This window comes from Aulonocara stuartgranti (genome assembly GCF_965226115.1).
Source record: "Aulonocara stuartgranti genome assembly, chromosome: 20".
Lineage (NCBI taxonomy): Eukaryota > Metazoa > Chordata > Actinopteri > Cichliformes > Cichlidae > Aulonocara > Aulonocara stuartgranti.
The window spans coordinates 779,677-793,819 of NC_138956.1; the positions used below are offsets into that span (position 1 = coordinate 779,677).

Sequence of the window (14,143 nt, forward strand, 5' to 3'; positions counted from 1 at the left end):
GGAACTCGTCAAGACTGTTGGAGAAGAATTCCAGGTGACTGCCTCATGGCTGAGAGGATGCCAAGACTGCAAAACAAAGGTGGCTAATATGAGGAATCGAAAACACATTTTGATTTCTTTACATTTTTTTCTTACTACATGCAGTCAGATCTGTTAATCAGAGCTTTAATTACCTGCAATATTTTTCCACTGTTGTCCAGTGCTGAGAACAGTAATTATAGTTACAGTGAGGGCAGTCCCATTGATCAAAATGGAAATCTGAGATAAAGCAGGAGGAACTGAAGCGTATAAAGGAACTCTTCAAAACCATCCGCAAGTGTTTACTTAGATAATCTAGACATCTTTAGATTTAGTTCTTTATCTTATGTTTGACTGCTTTGAACCACCTGAGATTATAGTTAAAGTCTGTCCTGAAACATAGCTCTCTATTCAAACTGAAGCTAGAATCTCAGCAGAGCTGCAGTTCAAAGTCACAACAAGTGGGAAAAATATACTTATGTGAGGAGGATTTTTGATAACAACACTGAAAACGAGTTTTTTAAGTAAAAAAAGTTGTGGGATGTTGTTCCACCCAAATGTGTTAAGCAATTCCTAAAAAACCGACTGTGCACTGTAAAAAAATTGTAATATAAAAGTGTTTTACTGTGTATTTTACAGTTTTGTACTGTTCTTCTAGAATATCATTAAATTTACATAAATAGACTGATTTTACATTTCAAATGTAAAATAACATAAAATCATTGTAAATGTAATAAAACATAATTTTATTGTTTGTTAAATGTATTTGTCTGTACGTGTGCATATGCAGATTGTTAAAATACATTCACAAATGCATCATAATTTCACAAATATTTGTCTGTTATTTGAAAGATTGTACTGTTGAATTCAAATGTAATGCTATGGAAAAATATATAAAATTATTCTTATAAACTTTTTTTAAAATCAAATAATGTTATTTAGGGCGATCGTGGCTCAAGAGTTGGGGGTTCATCTTGTAATCGGAAGGTTGCCGGTTCAAGCCCCGGCTCGGACAGTCTCTGTGTCCTTGGGCAAGACGCTTCACCTACCGCCTACTGGTGGTGGTCAGAGGGGCCGATGGTGCGATATGGCAGCCTCGCTTCTGTCAGTCTGCCCCAGGGCAGCTGTGGCTACACCTGTAGCTGCCTCCACCAGTGTGTGAATGAATAGTGGAATTGTGCAGCGCTTTGAGGGTCTCGAAACGCGCTATATAAATGCAATCCATTATTATTATTATTTAAACCAACTGTTAACTGTATATTTCTGTACATTAAAGTATTATTATTCATAGTGCTGCATTCATTGACCTTGTTTATAGGTAATTTCATTGTTTAATCACATTAAATTGTTAAAGTTAAAGTTATTTTCTGTTATTTTCTGTTATTATTTTGGCGCCCCAGCTGCTGGAATATTACTGTTTTTTAGGATTTTTTATTTTTACGGTGTGTTTTACTCTAAATTGTAAAACTGACTCAATAAAAGAAACTGAAAGAAACATTTCATTGAAATATCACATATAACACAAATAACTAAAATGCAAGTTAAAAATGAAAATAAACGTTTTTAGTGTTTTGGCTTTTCATTGAGTCAGTTCAACATTTTTAAGTAAAATTCAATCAAATGTGTTATTGCGTGGAACAACTTGCAATAACACATTTAAATTTCAGTATGCTACAATATATATACAGTGTATGGATTTTTGTGTCTGCCCATGCTTGCGATAAATATTTATTCTTGTACACAGGACTGTTTTGCCGTGAGTTGGGGTTAATGGCTACATGACTAAATGACTACAGACCCGTGGCTCTGACATCTGTGGTCATGAAGTCATTTGAGCGCCTAGTTCTCTCCCATCTCAAGACCCTCACGGCCCCCCTCCTGGACCCCCTGCAGTTTGCAGACAGAGCCAACAGGTCTGTAGACGACGCCATCAACATGGCCCTACACTTCATCCTGCAGCATCTGGACTCCCCAGGAACCTACGCCAGGATCCTGTTTGTGGACTTCAGCTCTGCCTTCAACACCATCCTTCCAGACCATCTCCGAGGCAAGCTTTCCCAGATGAATGTGCCTGATCCCATCTGCCGGTGGATCACTGACTTCCTGACGGACAGGAAGCAGCACGTGAGGCTGGGAAAGAATGTCTCGGACTCCCGGACCATCAGCACCGGCTCCCCTCAGGGCTGTGTTCTTTCTCCTCTGCTCTTCTCCCTGTACACCAACTGCTGCACCTCCACCCACCAGTCTGTCAAGCTAATCAAGTTTGCAGATGACACCACCGTTATTGGACTCATCTCGGACGGGGACGAGTCTGCCTACAGGAGGGAGGTTGAACGTCTGGTGTCTTGGTGCAGCCACAACAACCTGGTGCTGAATGCCCAGAAGACAGTGGAGATTATTGTGGACTTCAGGAAGCACACAGCCCCACTCCCCCCCATCATCCTGACTGACACCCCCATCACCTCTGTGGACTCATTCCGCTTCCTGGGTACCACCATCACCCAGGACCTGAAGTGGGAGCCCACCATCACCTCCGTCATCAAGAAAGCCCAGCAGAGGATGTACTTCCTGAGGCAGCTGAAGAAATTCAACCTGCCAACACGGACGATGATGCAGTTCTACACTGCAATCATCGAGTCCATCCTCACCTCCTCCATCACCGTGTGGTACGCTGGAGCCACTATCAGGGACAAACAGAGACTGCAGCGTGTTGTGCGCTCTGCTGAGAAGGTGATTGGCTGCAGACTCCCATCTCTGCAGGACCTGTACACCTCCAGGACACTGCGGCGTGCAGCCCGGATCTCAGCTGACCCTTCTCACCCTGGACACAGTCTGTTTGACCTGCTCCCCTCAGGCAGGAGGCTCCGGTCCATTCGCACCAGAACCTCTCGCCATAAGAACAGTTTCTTCCCCTCTGCTGTTGGACACATGAACAATAACCACATGACTGTTCCCACCACTAACACATGACCCTACGCTGTGTTCACTGCATCATTTCATGTTTGGCACTGATCACCACCTGCACTCATGTATATATCTTTCAACGTAGCACTCTTAATTCTTATTCTCATGTATATATCTCATGTATATCTCATGCACATATCTTTCCACGTAGCACTTTTAATTCTTATCCCTACTTTTATTTTTTTTCATGTCTATTTAAGTGTTATTTATGACACCATGTTTGCACTGAAGCACCGCAGCAATTTCCTAATGTTGTAAACCTGCTCAACATTTGGCAATAAAACCCCTTTCTGATTCTGATTCTGATTCTAATGTATAAGATTAACAGAGCAGTGGAGGAATTCACACCCAGCTGTGGAAATAAGTTGCAGTGAGCGAGAACAGAATGAAAGCCTATTCACGAGAGAATGAAATAACATACAGTGAATGAGGTGGAAATAAAGTTCACAAGTTTAAGTGGAGGACGCTTTCAGAAAGGGAGGAGGGAGAAGTAGTCTGCAAGCACACAGTAGCAGATGCTGATTTGTGATTTCGCTCACACGTTTTATAAATGATGCTGGCCTTTCAGAAAGATTAGTCCACATTTCTACACTCAAAGAGGCAGAGGTTAACTACCAGTTTGGAAACACACACTCTTGTTATCCGTAGCTTCCTCGTGACTTCCTCTCTCTTGGCCATTGTCTCCTTTAAACTCAACTTCTTGGCCTGACAAATCAAATTGTGTGTTAGTTCCTTTTCCTTTCCAAGTAATGACACACTGCAGGGTTTTTCTATTACACAGCTCATTAATAATACTCTTTATACACTCGCAAGCAAGCAATATTAAATCACAAACACACACACACCCACCCATAGACATGCAATCATATGCACATAAAGCCTCTGGGCTATGACCAGATCATGTCTCAAGTATATAGCAGCTCTGATTATTTTTAATTGCAACATGGAACTGCAATGGTTACATAAATGACAGCTCTAATCAGCTTGCTCCCCGGGACTCTCTTCCAACTCCAGCTCTTGAAAAACAAACAGACGGCGTCACATCCCGGCTCGGCTCGACCACAAAACACACATCGGCACCCAGCATTACTTGCTGTGATGTCATACAGTTTAATGGCTCCAGACAGTTAGTTTGAGAGAGAACAGGAGGACTGAATACATGCAGCACATGGAAGTGCATACTGTGCACATAAGCATAAAGGTGTTGGCACAAGTGCTCATGTGCACCCTGACATGTGCAGATACAGTGAATGGATGTGATGGTGGTTAGAGTAAGAGCGAACAGCGGACTTAGAGTCAATGGCAAGCCTTTGGATAGTTCTAGGGTCAAGAGGGTAATGATGGGTGAGGGAAGGGTTAGAAAGGAGTGAGAAATGGGGTGTGTGAGGGACACTAGGGCATACAAATGTCACATGGCTGCAGAGATTGTTTTTGTCAGGGCCTGTGGTTGTAACCTTAGCCTTTCTTTCACTGCTCTGCTATGTGAAATAAGGGCGTTGAAATCCCTAGGCCAACCTTACACACAACATGGGGCTCATCTGACCAAATTTGCACGTATAGACGCGTCTTTGATTCACAGGCTCATTTAATATACAAGAATAGAAAAACTATACAGGACATAAACAACATATAGTACATGTTGACGTATACTGTGTGGCTATTTAACATGCACCACACGAGAAAAGCAAAACAAGCATAGCACGTGCATGCAACACACAAACAAATGCAAACACTTGCACATGTGCCAGTAAGAGCGAGCATTTAGCTCTGTCTACACAGAGTTCACAGAGGGTTAGCCTGAGCGGCTCTCTAGCTCGGTATAAAGATACAAATCAAACATGACAGATGGACACACACACACGCATGCACGAACCTCTATAAAAGTTTGTAATGCAACCGCACCATGCCCAGAGACGCCACGTACCGAAAAAACACTACATCAATTATCATATCAACATTCAGCCTTCATCGGCACAGCGGGATTTATACCACGCTGTGGGGGGAGCCAAACCCCCAATCGTCCCTAACTCATTGATCGGTCCTTCATCCAAGACAAATATGCTGATACTGATGAACTGTGATTCGAGGAAATGCTAAAGTGCTCACAATACTCACAGCGGTTCCCAGTCCCAACACAATATAGAGACCTGGGGACAAACCAAGGCTGGGAGCCAATGGCGTTGCTTGCTTTGGGCTATGGTATTGTTCGACCACCTACCCCGCTGCAATCAGACCGCCTTTTCCCTCCATTGCCTCCCTGACCTCCAATCTAGCTTTCCTACTTTCCCTGCTTACCCTCCCCTCTCTCCTCGTCCACACTCCTGACTGTCCATTCTGTTAAGCTGCACACTGAAAACAGACTGGGTGCATTTGAGTAGCAGAGGCAAAAGCGGGGGGCCCATTTAGCCACTTCCTGTTTCAGGGAGCCAATAAGTATGCCCCTCCAGGCCATTGCCATGTGTAAACCAATGAGGATTTTCGTGGACTAGATGAGTTGGCAGAGGTCGGCTTGTAGCTACAAAGACTCCGCTGAATATGCTAATGCTGAAAAATCTCACTCAGCTTGTTTGCACAAACACAGGATGGAATGCTAAATATCCGCCTGATTTGTTCTGGTTTTGTTTTTCAGCGTGTGGTTGATGAAAGTAAGCTGACTGTCTGAGAGATAATTGATGAACTTCAAGCCTGTGAATTACGGACACTCTGTTCACCAAATGTATACTGCATGCTAATCCTAACCAGAGTTCAAAAACAGTGAGATATAGTTTCTCAGCTTCTCACACTAGCTTTCTCCCATTTTCTTGCTTTCTTGCACACAGACACACACACACTCACACGAATATACAAAGTGTATTAGTACAGCTGGCTGTCAGGTCCTCTAGCTCGCCAAGAGGTCTCTAAGTACTGAAGGCTTTTCTTCCTGTCACAGCATGGGGTAGGCAACTATTTCGTAGCGTACGTGTGTGTGTTAAGAGCGCATGTTTTCTGCTCGCTGCTCCAACCTTGGCAGCAGCGTGTCTCCTGACACCCACAGGAACAAATTTGTCTTTGGGGTCTGCTTCGGCTTTTTCCGATGTGTGAGTGCGCGGGCACATGTGAGTCGACAGGTCTGCTCATTATCACTACCACGGGCAGCAGGGAAAAAGGTGAAGGAGAGTGAAAGAGGAGGTAAACAAGGGCAGAGCTGAGGACATGATGGCGAACCTACCGTAAACACGCCATTGATGAAAGCCAAGCTACAAAAGCGCAGTCGATGTAATGAACCATTAAACCCTTTAAGCGCAGTCAGGCCATCTCGCAATAAGGGCTTTCCTATCATTGTTTCTCTAAATTAAGACATTTGCTGTAGTAACCCCGATCTATGCAAGTATAAGATTACACGCAGACAGTGGGTTGCAGTGCTGATGCTGCTAGTCACCCTGTGGAATGTGGACAGAATAGTGTGTGTGTGTTTTCCCAGCTTGTCTCAGCTCTGCTGTGTTGTGGTCAGCGAGCCTGTGTGTGGTCCTGGTGTGGTTCAGCTGCTCAGAATCATTTCCATTTAAACATATCTGTGGTCCTCGAAGCAAACCACCACTGGTATCCACGCCATTGGAGGTAACACCGAAAGTTTTGCCCTTTGCGTGACCGCCCATGCATATTGTGTTCATCGTGCATGTATGCAGAAATGCCTGAATGTGCGATTCAGCCATCGCTTGTCTTCCGATATATTAGCAAAGGAGATTTGTCTTGTGCATAATGGTGAACAGAGTTAGAGTAGCATGAGTGCTGATGGATATGTTGGGTTTGAACTTCAGGGCCCCTTTAGGGCATTGTGTCCAAGTGACTCCTCTCTTAGGGGTTCCTCCCCACCTCAAACAGCAGTGCAGATTGGATCACTGGGAAGGAATGCGGATGAAAATACCCCCACTGTTTGTCACTTAGTTCTTCTTTGAGTGTTTCTTCTCTGACAGATGGGGATGGCTTTTTCAAAGGCTCTTCTTCAAATTAAGTTTGTCCCAGTTAAAGTTAGTTTCTTTTCTTTCATTGTTTTCCCTCCCCCTGTTTCTTCCTACTTTATTAAAGTGTTTTTGTCATTGTCACCTGTGTGCATAAGCAGCTGCGTGCTGTGGGAAATCCAGAAAACAGAGTGGAAGCATTTGCAGGCATTTTTAGCATCTGAATGGCTTATGTATCCATCAGTGTGAGGGCAAAATGGCTTACAGAAAACACAGATGAACATTTATCACTCACAGGAACAAGGAAGGGGGCAACAGGGCTGCCATTGTGGCAACACCTCAGAAAGAAGAAAGCTTTCCCAAGTCTGCCTTTTGTACACACACTGGATGCACTTTCCCATAACTCATCTGGCAAACAGGAAGGAATCACAGACTGGGTTGGATGCGTGTTGACCCAAAACAGCTCCAATCCCATTACGCAGTGATAAATGACCCACAAGCAAGTCAGGGAGTCTTTGGACCAGAGAGAGAGGAAGAGAACTGGGAATGATTAAAGTCACAAAGTTCTGCTGAAGGGACGATTTCAATTAAACAGAGGAGAATAGATTAGACCACTAGGACGCTGAGAATTACCTCGCCGCTGGAGCTGGAGTTTCACAGAACCGGCTCGTTGACAGGTGGGGAAAGAGAGGGAGATGAAGCATGTCCCACTGTTGACCACAGGGACCTCGGTGTTGATGTGGAGGCCACGGCAGCGCTTCCTCTGACCGGCACTGAAAACGTCTTTGTTGCTTTTTATTTACAGCATAACATATGTATATGTGGCTCTCTTTGCACTACTCTAAAAATTGTGTTATTGCATGTATGCGTACATGTGTGTGTGTCAGAAGAGTGTCTGTTCCTATGCAATTCCCTGGTCTATTTCTAAGCAGATACAGATGGTTGTTGTGTTGGTCTTCCATTCCAGTGTCGTGGTCTTTATTGTTTCTTTGAACGGGAGGATGAGTCTCTGGGGCAGAGGGGCTACGTGAATGACACAACAGTGAAACACCAGATGAACATGCAATTCCACGCGCGCACACACACACACACACACACACACACAGACACGCACACACACACACACACAGACACGCACACACACACACACACACACAGACACGCACGCACGCACGCACGCGCACGCACGCACGCACACAGACACGCACGCACACACACACACACGCACACACACACACACACAGACACGCACGCACGCACGCACACACACACACACACACAGACACGCACACACACACAGACACGCACGCACACACACACACACACGCACGCACACACACACACACACAGACACGCACGCACGCACGCACACAAACACACACACACAGACACGCACGCACGCACGCACGCACACACACACAGACACGCACGCACGCACGCACACACACACACACACAGACACGCACGCACACACACACACACACAGACACACACACACACACACACACACACACACACACGCACACACACACACACACACACGCACACACACTTGCTGCATCTCTGTTTATGGGGAGGTCACAAAGACCAAGAGCAGACTCTGTATTAATCAGTCAAATCTGCCAAAAACAACAGCGCAATATACGAAAAGTAATGATTCATATTTCATTTTAGCGAATATCTGCTATGCTAAGCTCCTTTCGACAACAGCTTTCGACAACCACATAAATTTTTTTAACATCATTTTATTTCAAAAGTACATAAACAGGACCAATGTTGTTTAATAAGGCAAAGCTCAAATATTAACAACCACTCACATCAGAGGACTCAAACATCTCGTAGTCACAGTTTATGGGTACCACTTGCAAATCATAAATAAGACTCTTTTGTTACAATATATTTTTATATACATACACTAGAACTCTTTTATTTTCTCATTGTGGAAAAAAAATATTAACAGACAGACATTTCATCACAACCCCAGCCACATATAATCATCATCAGTATTATCTGTTTTCTTTTTTTTATCTTCATAAAAAGTCAAAGTTGGCCATGTGTATCTGTCTTTATCCATGTGGGTGTTACGTGGCTTTAATACCCAGTTCCAAGCCCAGCTACAGACCCAGCCCATTAGCTGCTACCTGAAAGGACTGAACGTTGTGGTGCTAGTGTCTGTGGGTGTTACTCAACCACTTGTGCAGTTTTTAAGCTACTAAGTGCATTGTCAGCATTATTACTATGTGATTCTAAACTTTGTATCTCCTCAAAAACCTCGTGATATTGCTAAAGCACCTTAATTATTACTACTTAGCAGCTGTATCCATTATTAATCCTTTCAGATATTTACCTTGTAGGATGGCACGTCAGGGCTAGGGACTTTGTAGGTGGTGAGTTGAAATTGGGCACAACTTTATATGGGGCAGGAGTGTTTTTTGTTTTTTTGTTTTTTTTCGGTGGCATCATTGCGACTCTTTTGCATGCCGAGCCAATCCGACCCAAGTAAAGTTCTCAGTGGAGAGGCATGGTCAGCTCTGGTCACCTGGGGAACAACGCCACAAGTAGGCAGAGCAGTGTCGTAACAAGAGACTGGGTAAGATTCACAGCTCCCCCACACTCCATTGAGTTTTCCTAGAGAAAGAGAGGGGCATTATGGGAACAGATATGTTTTATTTGAATCAGAGGTATACGAAACAGGACTTTTACTATAGTGAGTTATTGTACATTGCAGTATATGTACCTCTGGGTGAAAAGGGTGGCAGGTGTCTGGGCGCCTCCTGTCCTTTTGCATCTTCAATCTTTCGCACTTCAGAGATTCATTATGTGCAGTTGGAGTTAAGGCAATACTAGAGGACATGTACATTCAGCATTACTCCTGCTGGAGTATATTTCCTGTTTGAATGCAAAAGGAATGCCTGTGTGTGTGTGTGTGTGTGTGTGTGTGTGTGTGTGTGTGTGTGTAGAGTAAAAGTGAAACAAGAGCCAATTCTGAGCGATGTTTGATGAGGTTTCTTTTGTTGCACAGCAACAAAACAGCATGCTACAGTGAGCACCCCACAACAAAATAAACACTGGTGGACATGTATACACAGCGTGACTGCAGTGCATAAAATTTCAAAGAAATGCACATTGTAGGAGAATTCAGCCAGTTATGTGGTGACAAATTAAGTTCCTTCAGTCTCCAGCCTTTCCAAGCTAGCCGTGTCTGCTGTTGATCAAGATCCAATCACAGCGTGGCATGTGACAAAGTCCAAACTCTCACACAGCCAAAAAAAAGTGATGTCTCATTGCCTCAGCTTTGGTTCTTGTCCCATACAGCAATTAGATCGCTTACCCACAAGAGGTAGAGTGTAAACAAGCTTTTTACTTTAAAATGTTCCACTGAATTCATAATCAATGGAAATTAACTATAAAAAATCTAATTGTGAAAGTTATGAGGTGGAGGAGAAACGTCTACTAAAAAGAAAACAAGACAACATGTGTATTTATCTCAGCAGGGGTTTGAAAACCAAAGAATAATCAATCCTCTCGTACTCATGTGGTTATTCAATCCCAATAAAGTTTGACGCGAGGTGATGACTCCCAGGAGAGTTTGTTACATTCGAAGCCATTTGATGAATTTACACACTTTTTTACAGAGTAGAGTAACTTTACGTAACCCTATCGCTGTTATATGTCTTGCTTTAATATCATTGTATACATATACTCGCAACCTTCTCCCTCACACCTCAGCGAAGGATATACATGATTTCGATGGGGTCCATGGTGATTGGCTCAAACATGCTGCAGTCACACTTGTTGTCCACCACCACCATGAAGAGATTACTGCTGGGGATCTGCTGAATCACAAAGGACCTGCCAATCACAGCACGGACAGCCAGATAGAAAAAGAAAGAAAGAAAGATGGAAAAGGAACAAGAGACAGTTGAAAGTGAGATCTGGCTAGCAGTCCAGGAGCATGGGTATGATGTAAATTTCCATGTGTGTCACGGGATTTGTGTTATGAGTCTTCACATGCTCCCCTGGCAGAGGGGAGAAGCACTCTGAAGAGACTCCACTGGATGCATGTCAAGAGTATGAAGTATCTCACCGCCAGCTGTCAATAAACATACAGCGACACAGACAGACTCACACCAGCGTACACACATATATAGTTTACACACATACTTGTCTAACTCACTCCATCCGCCCCTCTTCCTCGTTCTCTTCCTTTCCTTTTCTTAAGGCTTTGTTGTACCCTATCCAAGGCAAGCACCAATGAAGTGTTGCCGAATATAAAACACTCCAAAGGGAGACAAATGGGAACCACACTTTTGTGCTTACAGCTTCCCATGGCTGTGTTTTACTGGTCTGAGAGATCAGGCCTTGCCTCGGCCTCCTGGCCGGTGATTTATGGCTGTGGATAAGCTTTATTAAGAAGAGAGGTCGTAAAGATGATCTCTTCTTTCTATCACCCTTTCTTTCTTGATCTCCTGCTTCTCTGCCTGCTCTCTTTCGCTGCAGCTGGGTGATTTATCGAATTCGCTCTGAAGCATTTATCAGACACATATGAAAACACGCACGTGTGACTGAGTGAACACACACAGATGTAAAAAATACTGTATACACAAACGCACTTTCTCAACTGTTGTGAAGGAGAGCTTGAACAAAGACAGAGAGGGAGAGACCCGATAGATCCAAACAGACCCAATACGTACAGGAATATCTCCATCTTTACTTATTCAATACCATGACCAATTTAATCTGACCACAAACAGCCTTCAATCCCCGAGGAGTGCCAATCCGCTGCACTTAATACACTTATCCCAGCACAACCGGCCAAACCAAACCAAACCAACTCAGCAAACACGCCAAACCAGTTCCAATCAGGGTGAATTAGGATCTGCTGATGTTTAATAATCTGTGCACACCCCTGCACAGCGCCGGTCCAGTCCAGCGCTGCCCGCTGATAGAAAGCAGAGCAAGTGTTTTTGGAGAAAAGACTTAAACACATCCTGACAGCACATCTGCTGGCCTTGAACATCCCCAGAGCTGGGAAAGGGAGCATCACACTGCACACACACCTACACACACGCACTGATGTGTATAATGTGCGCAGATACACAAGTGACAGACAGCAATGCATATCACAAACACAGATAGCGTAACAGACAATTTGTTGTTAATGTTGCCTCATAGTGCTGTGGCCTCTACATTTTGGCTGGCGGGGAGACAGACAAGGACATCCAACATGTTTCTCTGAGAAAAAATAACACACAACCTTTTAAACAATGTGGAGACTCACGTGGGAGACAAAAGGAAAAGCTAGAGTTTGATATATAAAGCTGAGAACTGTAGGAAAGGATTACGACATATGCAGTCGGAGAAAGACTGTCTTCTTTTTAGTTTTGACAAAACATAACACATCTTACACATTCTACAGCTGACAGGGATGCACGACTAAATAATACCTTGTTACTTATGATAACATAATGCTAATTCATGGGTGCCGGTCAAGCTTAGTTGGATGAGCAGGCGACCATGTGCTGCGTGGCTGAGAGTGGCCAGCCCAGGTGGCTGATCTGTCTTTCCTTCCACTTTCCTGTCAGTCTTCACTGCATCTATCTAGCAAAGCTGAAAAAAGGCCAAAAATAACTATGTATATAAAAAAAGATAATGCTAATTCACAATACATTTCGTAATGCTTCACTATAGTTTCCAAGCTGGACATAGTCTCGTACATTTCATGGAAAAATCATTCCCTGCACAGGTTCGGATAAATGTTTTTTTCTGTATCCAGCCGAGAATGTTAATGTTTTTCTAAGGTTTTAATAACTGCACAGCATAACCATAAATGCATGTTCAGCATGGTCTTCAGAAATATCTGTCATCACAGTTGAACAATTTGACCAGTAATTACTGTGTGCAATTTAACTCTTACTAATTCGAGTCGAAATTGCTCCAACAAAATCTCAACAAACAGATAGATGAGTTTTAAGAGGAATGCTGTCATTTTATTTCCACGTCTCCTGTTACTTTAGGGGGAAAACGAGCACCGTGATTCCAATATTCTCCTTTTACACATGATTCCACTGCATGCATCTGACGGGGGGGGGGGGGGGGGGCTCTGGATAAGTTGATGTGAAATATGGTACGATGAGGATACTGGCACTAAAGTTGGAAAGGAAGATTATGTATAAAGAAAAATGCAACTATTATTATAGTAATTATTATTACTTTATCATTTCTTTCAAATTATTTTAAATGCATTTGCAGAATTAAAATCCATTTTTAATGCTGAATTAAAAATGCCCAAAAGAAAACCTAAGAAGAAATATGTACTATCCTAGCAGATTAAGCAACGTCCTACTGTAACTGTACACCTGAAGCTGCTCCTCACTGAAAGCTTCAACCTCTTTCTTTTCTTTCTGTTTTTGGTGACTTGAATCGTCCCTCTTGGTTGAGAAAAGGAAAAGGAGCATGTGTCTTTGGAAGATATACAACCAGGATTATTGTCACTAATGGTCCCACTGAAGACCTTCTCCGGTTGGAGACGCTCTATTTGTCCTGAATCTCAAGTTACCATCTAGAAAAGCTACAGATGCATTAATAAAGGTTAAATCATCTTATTGGGGGCACTTAAGTTACCAGAGCACTCGCCAGGGTTTGATGTTTCTTACGTTCTGTCACACTAATCGGGGAGCAGAGCGCACACGTACGAGATCTGACACACACATCCACACAAAGAGTCAAAATACAGCAAAGAGAGGTTTAGCAGGCAAGAGCTTAGGATATATTTCCTAGAGCATAAAGCATACACACGTGTCCCAATGAAAATATAAGAGAAAGGCTTCAGTCAGGCTGTAACTTGAAACAGATGTTTATCGCCAATAACCTCTAATACAAATATGAGCTATAAAATTCCATATAAGAGAAATAAAAACTCCATTTTACTTTGTCAAAGTCATTGCGTTTTAAAAACGATGCATTTGAAGGCGGCATGTTGCTGAGCACACAGCTTGTTCCTGCTAATCCCAGCTCTGGTGTCATCATTGCAGATTATACCCTGTCCTCTGAAGCAGGCTTCAGCATGTGCGGCTGGGCATGGGTGTCTCTATGTGAGGGTCTCGCAGTATCTCCAGCCACACCACAGTCCTGGCTCCGAAAGCGGAGGATACCCCGCTGACCCTCTGGGGCTGCACCGACAGCGGACACACATATACACGAGCACACTGAGACACACACAG

The 14,143-nt window shown here is 43.6% G+C and overlaps 1 protein-coding gene across 1 annotated transcript in view; it reads right to left on the bottom strand.

Moving 5' to 3' along the window:
- Nucleotides 1-8,659: 8,659 nt before the first annotated feature.
- Nucleotides 8,660-14,143, bottom strand: part of cacna2d3a (calcium channel, voltage-dependent, alpha 2/delta subunit 3a) — a 136,261-nt gene continuing 130,777 nt past the window's right edge. The window contains exons 34-36 of the mRNA XM_082518383.1: nucleotides 10,657-10,772; nucleotides 9,658-9,737; nucleotides 8,660-9,548 (exon numbers count right to left, since the gene is read on the bottom strand). Of these exons, the coding sequence (XP_082374509.1) occupies nucleotides 9,456-9,548; nucleotides 9,658-9,737; nucleotides 10,657-10,772 (289 nt within the window). The 3' untranslated portion in view covers nucleotides 8,660-9,455. The remainder of the gene's footprint in view (nucleotides 9,549-9,657; nucleotides 9,738-10,656; nucleotides 10,773-14,143) is intronic.